Source organism: Prionailurus bengalensis, chromosome D2, assembly GCF_016509475.1.
Source record: "Prionailurus bengalensis isolate Pbe53 chromosome D2, Fcat_Pben_1.1_paternal_pri, whole genome shotgun sequence".
Classification (NCBI taxonomy): domain Eukaryota; kingdom Metazoa; phylum Chordata; class Mammalia; order Carnivora; family Felidae; genus Prionailurus; species Prionailurus bengalensis.
The window spans coordinates 87,361,877-87,381,394 of NC_057351.1; the positions used below are offsets into that span (position 1 = coordinate 87,361,877).

General features: G+C 50.5%; 1 protein-coding gene across 1 annotated transcript; it reads left to right on the forward strand.

The window, feature by feature from the left end:
• Nucleotides 1–13,964: 13,964 nt before the first annotated feature.
• LOC122493425 (olfactory receptor 287) lies at nt 13,965–17,472 on the forward strand. The gene has a single exon (XM_043597980.1). The coding sequence runs from the start codon at nt 15,357–15,359 to the stop codon at nt 16,281–16,283; it is 927 nt and encodes a 308-aa protein (XP_043453915.1). The 5' UTR covers nt 13,965–15,356; the 3' UTR covers nt 16,284–17,472.
• Nucleotides 17,473–19,518: the final 2,046 nt, after the last annotated feature.

Here is a 19,518-nt window from a genome sequence, read left to right on the forward strand (position 1 = left end):
GTCCCCATGTAGATCATGCGTCCTTATCTTGTGTTTTCTGGGCAGCATAATGGCTGTTTGGGGGAGATGGACGGAAGCGGTCCACTTGGAGCCGCTAAGGGGCTGCACGGTTCGGGGCTCTGGTCCGACAGCCCTGGAGGTAGGTGTCTGAAGGATGGACGCATTGCGGGGAGGTGGGGGGGCTGGGGCACAGCCAGGGAGGGACTCCCCAGGCTTTCCTGCCCGTCCGGGAGGAGGGGGGGCCTCAGGACCCTTGCCCACTCCCCCCGGGGGTCTGGGGAGCGGCTGCGCTTTGCGCTGTCCCCGTGGACAAGAGAGGACCAGGGTAACTCCTGCATGACGCATGGTCCTCTGGCACCTGCTCACCCGAGGAGGGGGCTGCTCCGAGCTGGGGGTGGGGCACAGGCCGGAGTTCGGAGGGGATGAGGGGGACCCGGCGACTTGCTCAGTCCTGTGGGGAGGGGGTGCTCCGAGCTGGGGGGGCACAGGCCGGGGTTCGGAGGGGATGAGGGCTGTGCCCCCAATTCTTGGTGATGCAGCAGGAAGAGGCTGCGTCTGCCAGTGTCTGCAGGACAGAGGGTGGGGCCTTGGCCGGTGGGACCATGTTGGACGCCCCCCCCACCAGGCTGAGGGCGTCGGGGGCTCCGGTATCCGTGCCCAGCTGTCTGTGCCCAGCCTGGCGGCGGGTGTTGTTGCCCCCCCCCCCCCGCTCCGCCCCTGCCCCAGGCACGGTCCTTCCAACCTTCCCCAGACCCTGTGCCTCGACTCAACCGCACCTCGCAGGAGGCGCAGGGGCTCCGCAGGGTCCCCGCAGGTCTCTGAGGGTCTGTCCCCACACATGCCGCGGCTCACTGGGTCCCTGCCACCTCTGGCCCTGGGGGGTTTTGATCAGGCTCACTAGTGGCCGTGCTCCCCACCGCGTCTTCTAATTGCAAATTCTCACCTGGGCGGGACTCTCAGAGCAATTTGTGGAGGGTGCTTTGGGGTCCCTGGAGGGAGGGTGTGAGGCCTTCCCCCTGTCTCCCCAGTGACAAGTAGGTCTTTGCCTGTTACCTGCCACCCGTCCGGAGTACACCCCCAGCCTCACTGTCCTTTCCAGGAGGTTCTTGTCTGTTATAGTCGGCTGCACACCCAGGGTGGGGCTTCAACTCAGACCTTGAGATTAAGAGTCGCAAGCTGATTGGACTGGCGTTTATTTTGACTCCTGCGTAACATTCTGCCCCAGCTCATGGTCTCTGGCTGTCTCTGTGGGTCCTTCCCTGGGTGGTGGGTTGAAAACTCCCAAAGCAATAAGCCAGGACTCACTGCATTTGTTTCACACTGGTCAGGGTCACTGTCCTTCATGGCCTGATGTCCAGGGTCTTGAAATCCACAGTTTTCCATATTCTGTCTGTTTCCTTTCAGGTGGGAGGGTAAATCCCATCTCTGTGTTCTGTCTGGCTGGATGTGGGTGTCTGTCCCCTATATTACAGCTGCCTCAGTGTCCCTGAGCTCTGGTCTGTGTCTCCTCCCCTTGCTGACCAGCAGCCCGGGCCTCCAGAGCCTGCACTGATGCCTGGAGGCCAGCCTGTCCGTTTCCTTTCTGTCTAGAGTCACAGTCCTGCACTGCCTCTTGTCCAGCATCTGAAAACAGTGTTAAAGACATGTATTATAGTGCTGTATTTTATAATTATAGTATTTACATAATTATAGTATTGTATAGAAGTATAATCATATTATATATTTTGTCTAATTTTGTCGTTGTTTGTGGCGGAGGGCTAGACTGGAGTGAGCTCATTTTTTATGGCTGAAAGCCTGTTTATATATCTCAAAGTTAATTATCTCCTCTATGTTGCAATATCTTCTCTCAGTTTTTAACTTTTAGTTTTCATTGTCTTTAAGGTGTCTTGATGAACACATGTTCTTCAATACTTTTACATTTTAAAAGTTAAGGTATAAGTTAAATACAGTAGCATCTACTCTTTTTAGTGTATGGTTCTGTGCGTTTTGACAAGTGTGTATACTTGTGTAACCACCACCACAATAAAAATACAGAGCAATTCTATCCCTCCAAAAGTGTCCTCTGTGCCCCTTTGTAAATAAGACTCCCATCCCCAGTACCTGGCAAATATGTTTTCTGTTCCTATGATTTTGACTTTTCTAGAATGTTCTATAGATAGTATCAAAAGAGTGTGTCCTGTTTTGAGTCTGGCTTCCTTCCCTCAGTGTACCACTTCCGTGATTCAGCCGTGCTGTTGTGTAGATCAGCTGTGCTCCTCCTTATTGTGGGTAATATTCCATTTATGGAAGGACCACCGTTTATACATTCCCCAGCTGAGGCACTTTTGGGTCGGTTCCAGTTTTTGCTGATTATGAATTAAGTCACTATAAACATTTGCGTATGTTTTTCTTGTGTGAATGTAAGTATGGGTTATATGATAAGTATATGTTTAACTTTGTAAGGAGCTGCCAACCATCGTCCAATGTGGCTATGCCACTTGGCACTCAGTAGTGAGTTTTAAAAACTGTTGTTCTAAGAAGTTGGTGGTGGTATCTCCTTGCGTTGTGGGTGTTTGTTTTTTTTTTTTTTTTTAAAGATTTTATTCTTAAGGAATCTCTACACCCAACATGGGGCTTGAACTCATGACCCTGACATCAAGAGTCATACGCTGTACTGGTGGAGCCAGCCAGGTTCCCTCCTTGTGGTTTTTATTTGCAGTTTCCTGTTGACTAATGATGTTGCCTGTCTATGTGATTATTATCCATTCTTTGGTGAAATGCCCATTCAAGTCTTACACCTGTTTGTTTATTGAGGTGATTGTTTCTTTGCTATTAAAGTTTGAGAATTTTAAATTCTGAATGCAAATATTCTATCGGATACTTGATTTGTAAATGTTTTTCCCCCAAATCATGGCTTGTATTTTGAGTCTACTAGTAGTCTCTTGAAGATCAGAAGTTCTTTATTGATGAAATCCTGTTAAAGTTTTTTTCTTTTATGGATTGTGCTTTTAATATTGCATCTAAGAAATTTTTGCCTCACAAACACTTTCTCCATATGTCTAAGGTTTTATGCTTAGATCTACCATCTACTTTGAGTTAATTTTTGTGTAGGGTATGAGATACAGATTGAAGTTCATTTTTCTGCTTATGGATAGCTGATTTTTCTGGCACTATTTGCTGAAGATTGAATTACCTTTCATCTTTGTGGAAATCAATCCTGTGTGCGTCTCATGTTCGGATTCTCCAGTCTGTTCCACTTATATATGTTTATCTTTTTCCAATACCACACTGTCTTGATTACTATAGCTTTACATGTATTGCAACCAGGCACAGGTAGTGTGAGTTCTCTGACTTGGTTCTTTTTTCCAAATAGCTTTGGCTCTTTTAACTCCTTTTCTTTTCCATAAATTTTAGACTCAGCTTATTGTTTTCTATAACGAAGTTCTGCTAGAATTTTATTGAATTCATAGATCAGCTGGGGGACCATTAGCATCTTTACAATAGTCTCCAAACCGTGAACATGGTATATTTCTCTATTTATTTAGGCCATCTTTGATTACTTTCATCAGTGGTTTGTAAGTTTTAGCATGTTTTACAAATACCTTTCTCCAGATTATAGCTTCTCTTCTTCAGTTCCTTTAAGATGTCTTTTGATGAAACAGAAGTTATACATTTTTCAAAATTATTTTAGAACAGTTTTAGATTTATGGAAGAGCTGCAAAGATAGTACAGACAGTTCCTATATACCCCACACCCAGTTTCCCCTAGTACTAATAACTTACATTAATATGGTACGTTTGTTCAATTAATGAACCAATACTGATATGTTCTTATCAATTAAAGTTCATACTTTATTTGGATTTCCTTAGTTTTTATCCAATATCCTTTTTCTGTCCTAGAATCCTATCCAGGATCCCACGTTACATTCAGTTGTCATATCTGCTTAGGCGCCTCTTGGCTGTGAGTTTCTCAAACTTTCCTTATTTTTGTTTTTATTTTTTATGACCTTGACAGTTTTGAGGAGTTCTGGTCATCTATCTTGTGTAATGTCCTCAGCTGGGATTTGTCTCATGTTTTTCTTATGATTAGACTGGGGCTTTGGGTCTTTGGAGGAAGACACAGATGTGAAGTGCTGTTTTCATCACATCACATCACATCAGGGCACATGCTGTTCACATGGATGATCATAGTTGGTCACCTGGCTGAGGCCATGTGTCAGATTTCTCCACTGTCATTCACTTCCCTTCCATACTGCCCTCTTTGGAAGGAGGTTCCATGCACAGCCCATATTTAAGGGGTTGTAAGTCATGTTCTCCTTCCTGGAGAAAGGAACATGTACACAGATTATTTGGAATTCTTCTTCATGGGACATTTGTCTATTCTGTCCATTGATTTGTTTATTTATCCAATCACTTGTTTATATCAGTACAGAGTCATGGATACCTACTTCACACTTTGGGTTATTCCAATACTGCTGTCTTTATTGTCTTGCTGTCTCAGCTTTGGCCGGGGAGACAGTTGTCTTCTTGGCCCCTTTGGCATACCCCATCACTGTGCTTTCTTCTTTCTGAACACTTATTAGAAACCACTTGTTGCTCCTGGAGTGTTGTCACTTTTAGGTACTCTCAGCTGACAGAGTGAGGAGTTTTATGTGTGGATATTAACCTGTGCATGTGCACATATCTCTGAACACTATGTGTGTAGCCATATGTACCCATATTAAGCTGAACACGAGACCTCACTGACATCTCCACCTCTCATCCACCACTACATGGGTCATTCCAGCCTCCTGCCCTTGCTGATGTGTAAGTCCACTCCAGCAGTGACAACCCTGTCTCCCACAATCCAACATCCACTCATTCAGCTGTTCAATTTCAGCATACATGCATAGCGGCACCAGGATTGCTAACATCTGCTCTGTCAGGAAGAAGCTTTATCAGCTGAAGTACAGTGCTTGTGTAGCTTTCTTGCTGTTGGTCTTACAGACTCCACTTATTTTCAACATTATTTAGATCAGCACATTTACACCCACCCCTATGGTTAGATTGTTTCCCAGATCCCCAAACCTCCTAAGTGAGTTTTTAAAATTTGCATACATTAAAGTTCACTTCTTATGTGGTCAAGTCCTATGGTTTCAACAAGTATCACATATCTGCCATTGCGCTATCATACAGCTAGTTTGTCTGCCCTAAAAATCCTCTGAGCTTTACCTGCTAAACACTCTCTCCTTCCCCCTGAACTGATCACTTTACTGTCTCCTTAATTTTGACTTTTCCAGAATGTCATATAATTGGAATCATACAGCATGCAGACTTTTTGTTTATCCATTCACCTGTTAAGAGGCATCTTGTTTGCTTCTCGTTTTGAGCAACTATGAATGAAGCTGCTATCAACATTCATGTGCTTGTGCAGTTTTTGTGTGGGCATAAGTCTTCAGATCAGTTGGGTAAATACCTAAGAGTGTCATTGTTGGGTTGTATGGCAAGAGTATATTTAGCTGCATAAGAAACTGCCAAACCACCCTCCAAAGTGGCTTTATCATTTTGCTTTCCCTACCAGCAATGTTGCTCTGCATCCTTGCCACCATTTTGCATTGTCAGGGTTTTGGATTTTAGCCATTTTTATAGGCATGTCGTGGCATCTCCTTGTTTTAATTTGCAATTTCCTAGTAACATATTTTGTTGATCAGCCTTTCGTATGTTTATTTTCCATCTGTATATCTTCTTTGGTGAGGTGTAAAGATCTTAATTTTTTTTTTAATGTTCAATTTCTTTTTTTTTTTAGATTTAAATCCTAGTTAGTTAACATATAGTGTAGTAATGGTTTCAGGAGTAGAATTTAGCGATTCATCATAAACATTTTAATTAAAAATTAAAAAAAAAATTAAATGTTTATTTATTTAAAAAATTTTTTTTTTCAATGTTTATTTATTTTTGGGACAGAGAGAGACAGAGCATGAACGGGGGAGGGGCAGAGAGAGAGGGAGACACAGAATCGGAAACAGGCTCCAGGCTCTGAGTCATCAGCCCAGAGCCCGACGCGGGGCTCGAACTCATGGACCGCAAGATCGTGACCTGGCTGAAGTCGGACGCTTAACCGACTGCGCCACCCAGGCGCCCCAAATGTTTATTTATTTTTGAGAGAGAGCGAGAGAGAGCAAGCATGAGTGGGGGGGGAGGGGCAGACAGAGAGGGAGACACAGAATTTGAAGCAGGCTTCAGGCTCTGAGCTGTCAATACAGAGCCCAATGCAGGGCTTGAACTCACCAGCTGTCAGATCATGATCTGAGCTGAAGTCAGATGCTTAACCAAGTGAGCCATCTAGGCTCCCCAAAGGTCTTAATTTTAACAGATTTTCAGAAATTTCAAAAAATTTTAAAAAATTTTTTGTTTATTTACTTATTTTGAGAGACAGAGGGAGGGCGCACGTGCATAAGCAAGTGGGGGAGGGGCAGATAGAGAGGGAGAGAGACAAGCCCAAGCAGGCTCCATGCTGTCAGCACAGATCTTGATGTGGAGCTTGAACTCACAAACTGTGAGATCATGACCAGAGCTGAAACCAAGAGTCAGATGCTTAACCGACTGAGCTACCCAGGCATCCCCCAAATTTTCTTTTATGATTCACATTTTTTAAGGAAGTTCTTGACTACTCTGTGGTGAGAATAATATTCATCTATATATTCGTGGAATTGTTTTAAAGATTTCCTTCTTTTTGACATTATTTTCTTTTTCCTTTCTTTTCTTACTGAAGTGAAATTCACATGACATTACGAACAAGTGAGAGCATGTGGTCCAGCGGGATTTAGCGATGTGCCGATTCCTTTTTATGACTGGATAATATTCCATTGTCAGTATATACCACATTTTATCTCTTCATTCATCTGTTGGTGGACATTAGGGTTGTTTCTAACTTTTGGCTATTGTGAATATCATTGCTATGTACATTCATACCGGTTTTCAATTTTCTTGGATATATACCTATTAATGGAATTGCTGGGTCATATACTAACTCTTATTTAACTTTCTGAGGAACAGCCACACTGTCTTCCACTGAGGCTGCACCATTTTACATTCTCACCAGCAATGTACAAAGATTTCAATTTCTTTACATTCTCACCAACACTTGTTCTTTTCCATTAAAAAAAAATGATAGCCTATCCTGGTGGGTGCGAAGTGGTGTCTCATTGTGGTTTTGATTTGCATTTCCCTGATGACTAACGGCACTGGGCATCTTGTCATGTTCTTGTTGGCCACTTGTATGTCTTCTTTGGAGAAATGTTTTTTCAAGTCCTTTGCCCATTTCTAAATTATCTTGCTTGTCTTTTAGTTGTTGGGTTGTAAGAGTTTTAAAAAAAAATATATATTCTGGATCCTAGGCCCTTATTGGACATAAGATTTGCAAATATTTTATCTGATTTTGTGAGTTGTCATTTCAATTTCTTGATAGTGTTCTCTGATGCACAAAAATTTTAAATTTGTATGAACTCTGACTTATCTATTTTTCTTTTTGTTGCTCTTGGTGTCACATCTAAGAATCCTTTGCCAAATCCAAGATCATAAAGATTTACCTCTATATTTTCTTTAATGAGTTTTATAGTTTTAAGTAATATATTTTCATCATTGACCCATTTTGAGTTAATTTTGGTATAATGTGTGAGGTAGGGGGGTCAAACTTCATTCTTCTGCAGGTGGATGTCCAATTGTTCTAGCCCATTTGTTGGAGAGACTGTTCTTTCCCTATGGAGTGGTCTTGGTACTCTTGTCAAAAATCAGTTGACCATAGATGTATGAATTTATTTCTTGACTCTCAATTCTATTCCATTGGTCTATATGTCTTTCTTTATTCCAGTACCACACTCTTCTGATTACAATAGCTTTGTAGTAAGTTTTGAAATCAAGAGGTATGAGTGCTACAGCTTTGTTCTTTTTCAAGATTATTTTGGCTATTCTGGGCCATTGCTAATCCATATTGATTTTAGAATCAGTTTTCTAAGAATTTTTGTTCTAAAAAGGCCATTGTTATTCTGATAGGAGTTACATTGAGTCTATAGGTCACTGTGGGTGTCATTGCCAAGTTAACAATATTAAGTCATCTGATCCATGAATATGGGTTGTCTTTCCATGTATTTATGTCTTCATTAATTTTTTGCCACAATGTTTTGTAGTTTTTAGTGTACAAGTATTTCCCCTCGTTGATTAAGTTTATTCCTATATATTTATTCCTATATATTATTCTTATATATTCCTATAAATATATTCCTATTTATTCTTTTCTGATGCTTTTGTTAATGGGTTTTTCTTAATTTATACTTTGAATTGCTCATTTCTAGCATATTTCAGAAACACAATATATTCTCTGTGTTGATCTTATACTCTGAAGGTTTGCTGACTTCACTTATTAGTTCTAGTTATTTTTGGGGTATAGATGCTTTAGGATTTTCTATATAAAGAATCATGCCATCTGGGAATAGAGATACTTTTGCTTCTTTCCATTTGGATGCCTTTATCATTTTTTTCTTGCCTAATTGCTTTGGCTAGAACTTAGTGTGATGCTGAGTAGCATTGTGAAAGCCAGCATTCTCCTCTTGTTCCTGTTCTCAGTAAGAAAGCTTTCAGTCTTTCACTGTTGAGAATAATGGCAACTGTGGGTTTTTCATAAATGCCCTCAATCATTTTGAAGAAGTTCCTTTCTGTACCTAGTTTTCTCAGTATTTGTATCATGAAAGTATGTGGAATTCTGTCCTTCGGTCTAATGGTTTTCCTGCATTAATTCAGTCAATCCCATATTTCTCTCCTTCATTCTATTAGTGTGGTCTATTCTATTCTATTCTATTCTATTCATTTTTGGGTGTTGGATCACCCTTGTATTCTGAGGATAAATCCCACTGGTCATGGTGTATAACCCTTTTAACATGCCATGGATTTGGTTTTCTAGTGTTTTGTTGAGGATTTTTGCATCTACATTTGTAGATATTGGTATGTAGTTTTCTGGTGGTGTCTTTGGCCTTCTTATCAGGCAGTGCTGCCTTCACATTAGGAAGTGTTCTTCCCTCTTCTATTTCTTGGAAGATTTGGGAAGGTGTTGATTCTTCTTTAATTGTTTGGTAGAATTCATTAGTGGAGGCATCTAGTTTTGGGCTTTTCTCTGCCTGGAGGTTTTTGCATATGGATCGATTTCTTTACTTGATACAGGTCTGTTCAAATTGTTTATTTCTTCTTGAGTCACTTTTGGCATTTGTGTGTCTAAGGATTTGTCCATTCCATCCAGGATATCTAATTTGTTGGTATTGCCCTGCATTCTCCGGTAACCCTTCTTATTTCTGTGAGATCGGTGGTGATGTCCCTGCTCTCGTTTCTGACTAATGTGCATCTCTCCTCCTTTCTTTGCCAGTGTAATGGGAGGTTTGTCAATTTCACTGATCTTCTCAAGAACCAATTTTTGGTTTTGTTGATTCTATTTTTATATCCTGTATTTCATTTGTCTCTGCTCAAAGTTTATTACTTCCTCCTTTCCATTGGGTTTGAGTTGAGTTTGCTTTTCTTTTTCAAGTTCCTAAAGGTGTTTTTAGTTTATTAGTTTGAGAATTTTCTTCTTTTACAAATGTGTTTACACTCGTGTTTCCCTGTATGCGCACGGCTCTTTCTACATCCCACGAGTTGGTATGTTGTGTTTTCACTTTCAAAGTCTTTCAGCTTTCCTACAAAATCTGTATCTGCAGTTTATTATTGCGCATGGTTTAAGATAAGCATTTATTTCACATCAGTTTTCCAGTGCTGAACAGCGCTTTCCTCCCTCAACTGTCTGCTTGGCTTCTTCTGTCCTACACCACACATTTGGCTGTTTCTCTGAGTTCTGTTGTAGAGATGGTGCTTGTGAGGATGTCCTTAAAGAAGGTACTGCCACTAAACCCAGGCAGACCTTTAGTCACTAATTGTATTCAGCTTTTGTCTTTAGTTTTTCACTTCTTTGTAAAACTTGTAGTTTTCCCAGGTGGAGGCTTCTCAGTGATACTCAGAGCCCGCCTGATTCCATATTTTTCTTTAAATTTGTTTTTATTTTTATTTTAGAGAGAGAGAGAGAGAGAGAGAGAGAGAGAGAGAGAGAAGAGGCTGGAGAGAGGGGTAGAGGGGGAGAGAGAGAGAGAGAGAGAGAGAGAGAGAGAGAGAGAGAGAGAGAAGAGAGAGAATCTTAAGCAGGCTTCGTGCTGAGCACAGAGCCCCACTCTGGGCTTGATCCCATGACCCTGGGATCATGACCTGAGCCAAAATCAAGAGTTGGACATTCAACTGACTGAGCCACCCAGGTGCCCCCCTCAATTTTGTCTTCAATATGCCATGGTTCTCAAAGAGGGGGACCTCCTCCTGCTGGCAGAGGGGCACTCCTGTCCTTCTCTGTTGGGCATGGGGGATGGAGGCCCAGGACCATCCAGCCTGGAAGAAACCAGGTCTCCCAGCAATTTCTATGTCAACTATGCAGCATCTCAGTGGACATTTTGGTGCAGGAGCTGGAGGTCATAGGGTGAGGTTCAAACTCTGAAGTTCTCAGGCAGGAGGTCTGCAGAGAAGGTGGGCCGGGACAAAAGGTGATTCTGTAAGGACCAGGCTCAGAAACTGAGAAGGAAGCTAGGTGTGGGTCAGCCATGGTCCTGGGGTCCCAGGTGTGAGCCAGGTCACAGGAGCCCTGGTGCACCCTGGGGCTGTCCTGGGCCCCGGCCCAGCCCTGGAGGCGGGGCTCTGAGGTGTCTGGTCAGCATGATCATGAGCCCCCGCACCCTCCTGCACGTGATCACATTTGATTCCGGGGCAGAGGAAGCAGGACAGACCATCGCTCTTTCACAGAGAAAGGGGTCCAAGAGGGGGCGCCCAGCTCATGGTCTGGCTCTGCGTTTCTGGGCACAAGCCCCTGGGCCTTGTCACCTCTTGAGTGGCTTTATCAGTGGGGGAATTAGGGATTTGAACTGCTCTTCTTCTATTGTAAGGAAATTACCAGAACCATGAAGAAGCTTTTGGTCAACATAGGTTTGTCAGGCGAACGTGATAACCACTACACTACGGAAACTGGTCAACATAGGCTTGTAAGAGCGTCCCTTCATAGGAGGAGCCAGAACCCAGCTGTCCCTGCATGTCCCTGTCCCTGTGAAAGCCTGGTGTGTGGCGCTGAGCCTGAGGGTCAGTCTTCAGTGCGAAGCTCTTACCTTCTGTGCAGGGAAGGAGGGAGACTTTCCGAGGCGATGGTGACCATTTCACAGGTGTATGCGTATCTTCAGACTCACCAAGACGTATACTTGAAGCATGTGCACCGTTCTTGTATGTCAACCATAAGTTAATAATGAAAAAAGAAATGGGGCGCACAAGTGTGTCCCTGTCCGTGACACAGGGAAACATAATCCCAAGGAAGGGAAGTCGTAGCAAATCTCCACACTGATCTGTGCCTTGAAAATCTCTCTTCTACTTCGACATCTCCCAAATTCCTAGAGTGTTACCAGATTTGGAAAAAGTGTTTATTGAATCAAACAAAGCAGCGCTCTGTGTTTTCCCAGACCAGTGGCAGCCCCTGCCTTTGGCGCTAATTGATGAGGCACGGCTCCTGCCCCAGGGGACACCCTGCGCCAACTTTTAACGAACTCCCAATTAGGGGCATTCAGACACCTGTGGGGCACTGGAGTCCCAGGGCAGTGTAACACTTGTCGCCCCGGAGCAGGCCGGCAGGGGTCAGCATACGTCCTGACTGCCACAGTGCCCCTTGTCCCTGGGACCTCGTCAGGACCCCCTTTGGCCAATGCTGATGAGGGAAACGGGGGGAGGCTTGTGGGGAGCACACTCCCACCATCTCCCAGGACCCCTGCCCTGGGCGGCTGAGTCTCTGCCACTGAGGCCCAGGCCCTGAGTGACCACCTTCCCATGGCCATGACCCCAGTTCTGCATATCCTGAGTGCTCCCCGTAGGTGTGCCCCGAGGTGTCCCCAAGGTTGATGCTGGCAGAGTGCAGAGGGTGGGCTTTTGCTCACGGCCACAGCCACCTGTGGACACGGCACGCCGGGCTGGATGCCACCTTGGGAAGCTGCCTGGTGGCAGACAGCCCCCAGCTTGGCTCTTTTTACTGCAGCCATTTCCAGCGAGCCTGGGTGGGGGCGGGGAGTGGGGGAGCCTGCTCTGCCTGTCAACCTGTGGGGCATCATCACCTTGTTTCCAGAGGGGACATGGAGGCGTAGCTTACAGATGGGGAAAATGCCCCACTTGCAGACGGGAGAACCAGACACAGAGCACCTGCCAAGAACACCAGTGTCCAGGGTGCAGCCAGCCCATGCCCTGGGGTGCATGGGGCCGCTGCTGTCCTCAGGTGCGGGCACCCCGTGTAGGGCATGGCCCCAAGAGACAAGCCTGGCATGGGGAAAATGCACTTGAGCTGTGGGTGAGAAACGGCCTCCAGGCACAGCCTAAGGGCAAGAGGCCCTGCTTAGGATGCTGGTTGCTGCCCAGGACCACCCTTGGGGCCCTCGCCAGCCCCTAGAGCCAGTCTCATTGCAGCTCTATCATTAACAAGTGGGTCCTTGCAGGCCTGCTCCCGAGGGAGGCTGGGTGAGGGCAGAAGTCACCAGAGTGTCGGAGGGCACAGGGCTCACCCTCTACCCTCCCCATTGGTGGGTGGGCAGGCGGGGGGCTCTCCAGTGTGGGGGATCCCCCTCCCTGCCCTATATCAGTTGCATCTGGTCCCTGGGCTGTGAGCAGGAGCGCCAGGGCTGTGTGTTAGCTGACGGCCAGCGGGGCTTGGTGGAATCACCGTCCTGCAGGAGAGGAAGAGGGGACACTGCACGGCCACAATCTGAGGGAAGGACAACAGCCCAAGGAACAGGACAACAGGGGAGGTGCCACTGGCTTCCTTCTCATGGCGGGGGCTGGGGCAGCCTCCACACCTGTGCTCCGGGGTCTGTGCTGGGCTCACCAGTACTGGCCACTCTGAGTACCCAGAGTCAGGGTCGCCTGGGCAGAGTGGCCTTGCATGCCTGGGGCCCCCCACAGGGGGCTTGGGGACTGCACTCCGCTCTCATGTTGGTGGATGGCCAGGCCGTCTTCCCGGACAGCCCAGACCTGCCTCCCGGCCAGTGCCATGGACACCCTGGAGCTGCAGATCTGCAGCAGCTCCTGACCCCCCACCTCTGTTCCTTCTTGCTGCGTCTCCAGCAGACGGGCAGTGGGAAGCAAGCGGTCAGGCAACAGGAGACCACAGGGGCCCCCTGCCCCCCAGGACACAGCCCTGCCTGGAGGGTCCTTGGAATCATCCCGAGCTCACCCTCCTGGTCTCTGGGCTGCTTCGGGGGAAATCCTGGGTCGAGCTCACACCCCCTGGGTGAGTGACCTTGATCATGCTATGTCCCTGCGAGCCGACCTGGGCGAGTGGACCCTCCCACCCACACTGTCCCTCTTGAGGAGTCAGGCCACTGTAGGGGGGAGGGTCCCAAGGTAGACTCATTTTGGGACTGCCTGCCCATTTATTTAGTTCTATCTTCTCTAGCCCTTATGGGACCCCTTGCAAGATGTGGAAGATTCCATGGGATTTGAGTGGTCCTCACACTGCACAGCCGAGAGGGCCTGACGCCCCTGCACGCGTAGCTCCAGGGGCACAGGAAGGCGGGAGATTTGGGGCCGGAGAACTGCGAGAGCCCTGGATAGGTCTCTTTTTAGTCTTTGTACCCGTAATCTTGAGCCGTGAAAAAGGTTTCTAAACGAAGCTTGTCCTGGAGTCAAGGCTGAGCAAAACAGCCCAATTCTCCGGGTCAGGACCCAGTGCCCCGGGCAGAGTGCTGGGCTGCAGGGGCAGAGTGAGGGCTCACGAGCCGTGCAGTGGACTCAGGCCCTGGTGCAGCCTGGGCAGCGGCCTGTGCCCACCTGAACTCTGGAGGTGGCAGCTGAAAAGCACGCTGGCCCCCAGGAGATGGGGTCACGGGGGCCCTGCTGCGAAGACTGCTTCTTCCAGGACCCACAGTGGCCCCACTCCTGGGACCTGAGGGTGGGGAGGGGACTGGCCAGTCTGCTGGGGTTGGCTTTTGCCCGAACGTTCACCACACAGCTGCATGGCTGCGAAAGGCGGGGGCTACAGCCCGACCAAGTGTCCTGTGGCTGTGGCTGGAGCTTGGTCACTTTGTTACCCATTGGCACTGTTGGGGGTAGCTTTGCTGACTGCACTGTGGGTCTGGGGAGGGGACGCAGCCAAGGGACCCCCCAGCCCATCAGGAGCCAGGGTGACTGTTCCAGGGGCTGGTTCAGGTAGTGAGTGTGCACACACGTGTGAGCACAGGCCCATGCGTGTGTGTGTGGTGTGCACGGGTGTGAGATTCTGTGTGGGTGGTGTGTGCACCTGTGCATGGCAGGGGGTAGGAGGGGCCCAGGCAGAAAACGGCAGGGGTCGCTGTGACGCCTGAGTGCAGTCCTCCCGGGGTGGACCCAGGGTCTGGACACTGTTGGGGAGAAGCCTTGCTCTGGGCTCCACGCTCGTGCGGTCACTTCCTGCCTCTGCCCAGCTACCCCCTCGGACACTCACTGGGTGCTGTGGGCCCAGAGCAGCCGGCTGGGCAGAGTCCAGCCCTGTAGAGAGGGGTTGGGGGTGGTGCCGAGCTCAGTTCCCATTAAACCCCCTCCTCACTGGTGCCGCAGCCCCTCACTCTCTCATGCAGGCAGCCACCCTCAGGTGTCCCCGCCCCTCCAGCAGGTTCCACCGCCCCTCCTCCCCAACAGTGCCACCTGCAGCTTCTTGCCAGGAGGGGGCGCTGGTGATGGAGCTGTTTGCAATTCCACACGTCAGAGCCTCCTGGCTGCCGGGTTCCCAGCTAAGGAATAATCCGGGGTGACAGCCCCAGGCAAGGAGAGCAGGGCCCCCATGGGCTTCCTCTGACCGTTGTTGTGCTGGGTGTGTGTGGGGGGCTTTACTGGGCACAGAGGTAAGAATGCTTTCCTAGGAATCAATCTGGTTTGTTGGATGAAAATGCGAAAAATGAAGCCATACGTAATTTCATTTGTGAAAACATGACAATTCCTGTCCTTTCCCTGGCCTCGTGAGTCTAGAATAAGGACCCCTCCCACAAGGTGACAAGGAGTCTAGAATGAGGAGATGTCCCCCCTCCCTAGGTGGCAAGCAACTGATAACCTGGGTCCAGTCTCCTGAGCGGCTTCCCCCCAAGAGGGCGAGGTGCACGGTCATCCGTGGTCCACGGGCTCCCACAGGGACACCAGGCCTGGCTGGAGCACTGGGATTAGAGACGAGGTGAGTGGACCCCAGGGAGAGGGAAACGGGCCGGGCCCCTCCGTTCCTAGGCCTCAGTGAGGGCTTGGGGTAGGAGGTCCCTCGTACTGGCGAGGGTGGTGGGTGTCCGGGCCGCCTTCATGGCCTGGGGCCGCAGCCAGAACCTCTCCACATTCATCCTACTGGGCTTCCCGGGGCCACGGGGCCTGCAGACCTGGCTCTTCCTCCTCTTCCTGGTCGCGTACGTGCTCACGGTGGCCGGGAACCTGGCCATCATCTCCCTGGTCGGGGCGCACCGGCGCCTGCAGACGCCCATGTACTTCTTCCTCTGCAACCTCTCCTTCCTGGAGATCTGGTTCACCACGGCCTGTGTGCCCAAGGCCCTGGCCACGTTCGCCTCGCACAGTGGAGCCATCTCCTTGGCCGGCTGCGCGGCGCAGATGTACTTCGTCTTCTCGCTGGGCTGCACCGAGTACTTCCTGCTGGCCGCGATGGCTTACGACCGCTACCTGGCCATCTGCCTGCCGCTGCGCTACGGCAGCACCATGACGCCTGGGCTCTCCGCCCGCCTCGCTCTGGGCTCCTGGCTGTGCGGCTTCTCCGCCATCACCGTGCCCGCTGCCCTCGTCGCTCGCCTCTCCTTCTGCCGCTCCCACGTCATCAACCACTTCTTCTGTGACATCGCGCCCTGGATCGTGCTGTCCTGCAGCGACACGCGGGGTGTGGAGCTGGCGGCCTTCGGCATTGCCTTCTGTGTCATCCTGGGCTCCTGCTTTGTCACGCTGCTCTCCTACGCCTACATCGCTGCCACCATCATCAGGATCCCCTCGGCCCGGGGCCGGCACAGAGCCTTCTCCACCTGCTCCTCCCATCTCACCGTGGTCCTCATCTGGTACGGCTCCACCATCTTCCTGCACGTGAGGACCTCGGTGGAGAGCTCGCTGGACCTGACCAAGGCCGTCACGGTGCTGAACACCGTTGTCACTCCCGTGCTGAACCCCTTCATATACACCCTGAGGAACAAGGACGTCAGGGAGGCTCTGCGGAGGTCGGTGCGGCGGAAGTGAACCCTCCGAGCCCACACAGTGGGGCCGGGCCATCGGACTGCCCCGTCCGTGGGAGCCAGCGCTCAGCATCGCTCTCTGCGCGGGCTGGAAACAGCATCCTGATGTCCCAGTGTGGGCGGGGGCTCTTGGGCGGCAGGGGGCTCGGGAAGGGTGCTTGGCGATGTGGGAGGGGCCCTCCCATCCCGGCCTCAGGCTTGGGGGTGCTCAGCCCCCGGGGTCCAGACACAGATTGTGGAAGCGAAATGAGGACACGACGCCCCGGGAAGCACTATGTGCCCCGGCACATAGCCGCTGCCCGCCAGTACTGGGCGCTGGCCCAGCCCGTGAGCCCCCGGCCCGGTCTGGGTCCCGGGGGGCTGCGAGCTGTCTTGTCAGTGAGGGGTGGGCTGTCTGCCCTTGGGTTTTTCCCCACTGCCAACACGCGTGGCTTCCTGAGTCTGCCCTCATTGGTGGCACATGGACTCTCGTTTGGAGTCAGCGTGTGGGTTTGCCTCAGAGCACCCCCCTCAGGGCTCACCTGCTCCTGGGGTCTGCACTGCGGGACGCACCCGTGTCAAAGGGCAGGGGGCTTGGTTCGGCCTCTGAGTGGCTCAGTGGTGTGAGGTCCTCGGGGTCTGGAACCTCTGTGGGAGGCCTGGTCTGACGCGACAGCCCATCATTACATATTCTCAGAGCAGCAAGCACAGGCTCCGAATCCAACCCTCTGCCGGCGTGACTTGGGCAAGTCACATAACGACTCTGTGTCTTTGTCTACGAATGGAGACGGCGCGTGCGCAATCCCATGGGGCCCTGATGAGTGTGCGGGGAGCCCGTGTGTCCAGGGCCCGACGGGAGCAGGTGCTCGGGAGGTGCTGCTGGTGGCACCCATACTCAGCAGGTGCACTGTCCCTCTTCCCACCTCACACACGGGTCAGGCAAGGCCGAGGGACGCCACGTCCAGGGTGTTTATTCTCTGCAGTGACCCTGTGCCCACAGGTACCGGTAAGCGTCTGCCCAGTGGGTTGAAGAGACATCTCCCAACAGTGGGAAGGTGGGGTTCCCAGACGCCCCGTGGGCCCAGGGCCAGAGTAAAAGTATACTGCCTCTCTCCGACTCGTCCACTCGGTCATCTGTAGCTAATGATGCTCGTGAAGCCTGTGCTTTTGTGACGTTATCTCCGAATCATGAATTAAAGCGTGTCTGCATGTAACCGTCTCTTGCCTTTGCTAGAGGGGTGTGGTCAGTCAGAACACCTCACGTCAGCATGGTGTGTCCACAGCCACGGAACCCGGGTGGGAGACCGGCCGGGGCAGGGCAGGGAGGGGGGCCAAGGTCCTGTAACTTCATTGCTGTGGCACCGGAGGCCCAGAGAGGCTGACCGACCCCCTCAAGGCCACACAGAAGGGTCAGCACAGCCAGAAACCACTTCAGTGGGCCAGCCGCTTGCTTGGAGGGGATCTCGTTCTCTTGTTCTCTCATCGAGGCCTCACTGTCGATGCTTCTCCCCAGAGGCAGAGGCTGTTTCGATGGACGAACTTCAAGAGCACCAGTCGGGGCAGGGGATCCACCAAGGCTCCTCCACGGCCCACCCTACCTCTGTGCCCCACCGCCCCCACCCACATGTCCCTCCCCTCTGGTCCCATGTCCTCAGCCAGTCAACCTCCAGAGGGTCCTCGGCTCGGGGAACTGGACTCTGGCCCTTGCTTGTCCCCCACCCGCCCCGGGTAGCGCTCCAGGCGGATGCCCTGGTCTGCGTGGCCCTGGGTGTGGCCGCAGGCAGAGGTCCTCGCCCATGTAGGCTTGACCTCATCAAGCCACCAACAAATGCTTCTTGTCCCTGCCCCTGTCAAGGGTTTCCCTGGGCTAAAGACCCAGAGCAGGGGCGGCACAGCTCCCCTCCTTCTGGAGACACAGTGCGCTCCGTCCGCACCTGCTTTGCCGGGCCCCAGAGCAGGTCTGGGACGGCCCTCCTCCCCTCCAGGCCGTGGGTGCCACGGCCTCGGATCCCCAGTCGCGGGGGCACCTCTCCTCCTGGCGCGGGGGGGGCCCTCCTCCTGGCTCAGAGCCGCTCTGGGGGCCCCCTCATTGGGAACGCGCCAATCCTTCGGTGTCCCCTCTCTGGATTAGGAATTAGGCGGTTTCTGGAGGCCTGAAGGGAATGCTGTGTTCCATTATCGGCCGGTGTGAGGGCCGGGCTGCAGGCCTGAGGTTGGGCCTGGTGGGCTTGGTGGGTACGAAGCGCTTCTGGCGGTTCCCCGGGGAAGAGGGGTGCAGGGCGTGCTGGGAACTAGGGAGGGGGCTCCAGCTGGGCTTCTCCATCCAACTTCTGACCTCCCCAAGCCTCGGCTTTCTCATGGCAAATGGGGTGATGCTCACGGTGAGGACCGCCAGCTGTCGGGGGTGGGGGTTCATGACCGTAAGGTGCTCTATGCGTTTATCACTGAAGGGTTTTTGTGCAGTTTTTGTGACCCAACGAGTCACGCGAGGAGAAGGCCACCTCAGTGATCTGGTGCTGGACACACCTTCCTCAGGGAAGTTTGGGTTTCAAAACCGGGGTCCAGCAGGAGGGGGGCAGGGGTCAGGGAGCAACATTAGAGCAGCTCAGGGAACAGTTTGAACCTGAAGCTCTTTGAAATGCGGGTGCTGCGGTGTAAGCCAGGGTCCCGGCCCTGCTCACACTCACCTGGGGGCCGCTGTCAGCACAACAGGGTGCCCCGGACAGAAGCCCCACCCTCTGGGCCCAGCCGGTCTTGGCTCTGAGGGTCTCAGGGTCCTCAGTAAGTCAGTGAAGGAGAACCAGCTTTTAACATTTTCTGCTTTTTAATCCTTTCCTTTCTTCTTAGGGGAAAAGCTTTTTTTTAAATGGTTTTTAAAATAATAGACTTTAAGGGCACTTTTAGGTTTACAGAAAAATCGAGCAGGGACGTAGAGCTCCCATATACCCCTCCCTCAGTTTTTCCTTATTAGCATCTTGCATTAGTGTTGAGTACGTTCATTACAATTGATGAACCAATATTAACACATTATTATTAACTAAAGTCCATAATTTACCTCAGGGCTCACTCTGAGTGTTATACGTTCTATGGGTTTTGGCAAATGCACCTGTAACGTGTCCGCCATTACAGAATCGCACGGAGCAGTTTTACTGCCTAAAATCCTGTGTGCCACGTGTTCGACCTTTCTCCCTCCTTGAACCCCTGGCAAGCTCCGATCTTTTTATTTTCGCTATAGTTTTATGTCATATGAGTGGAATTGT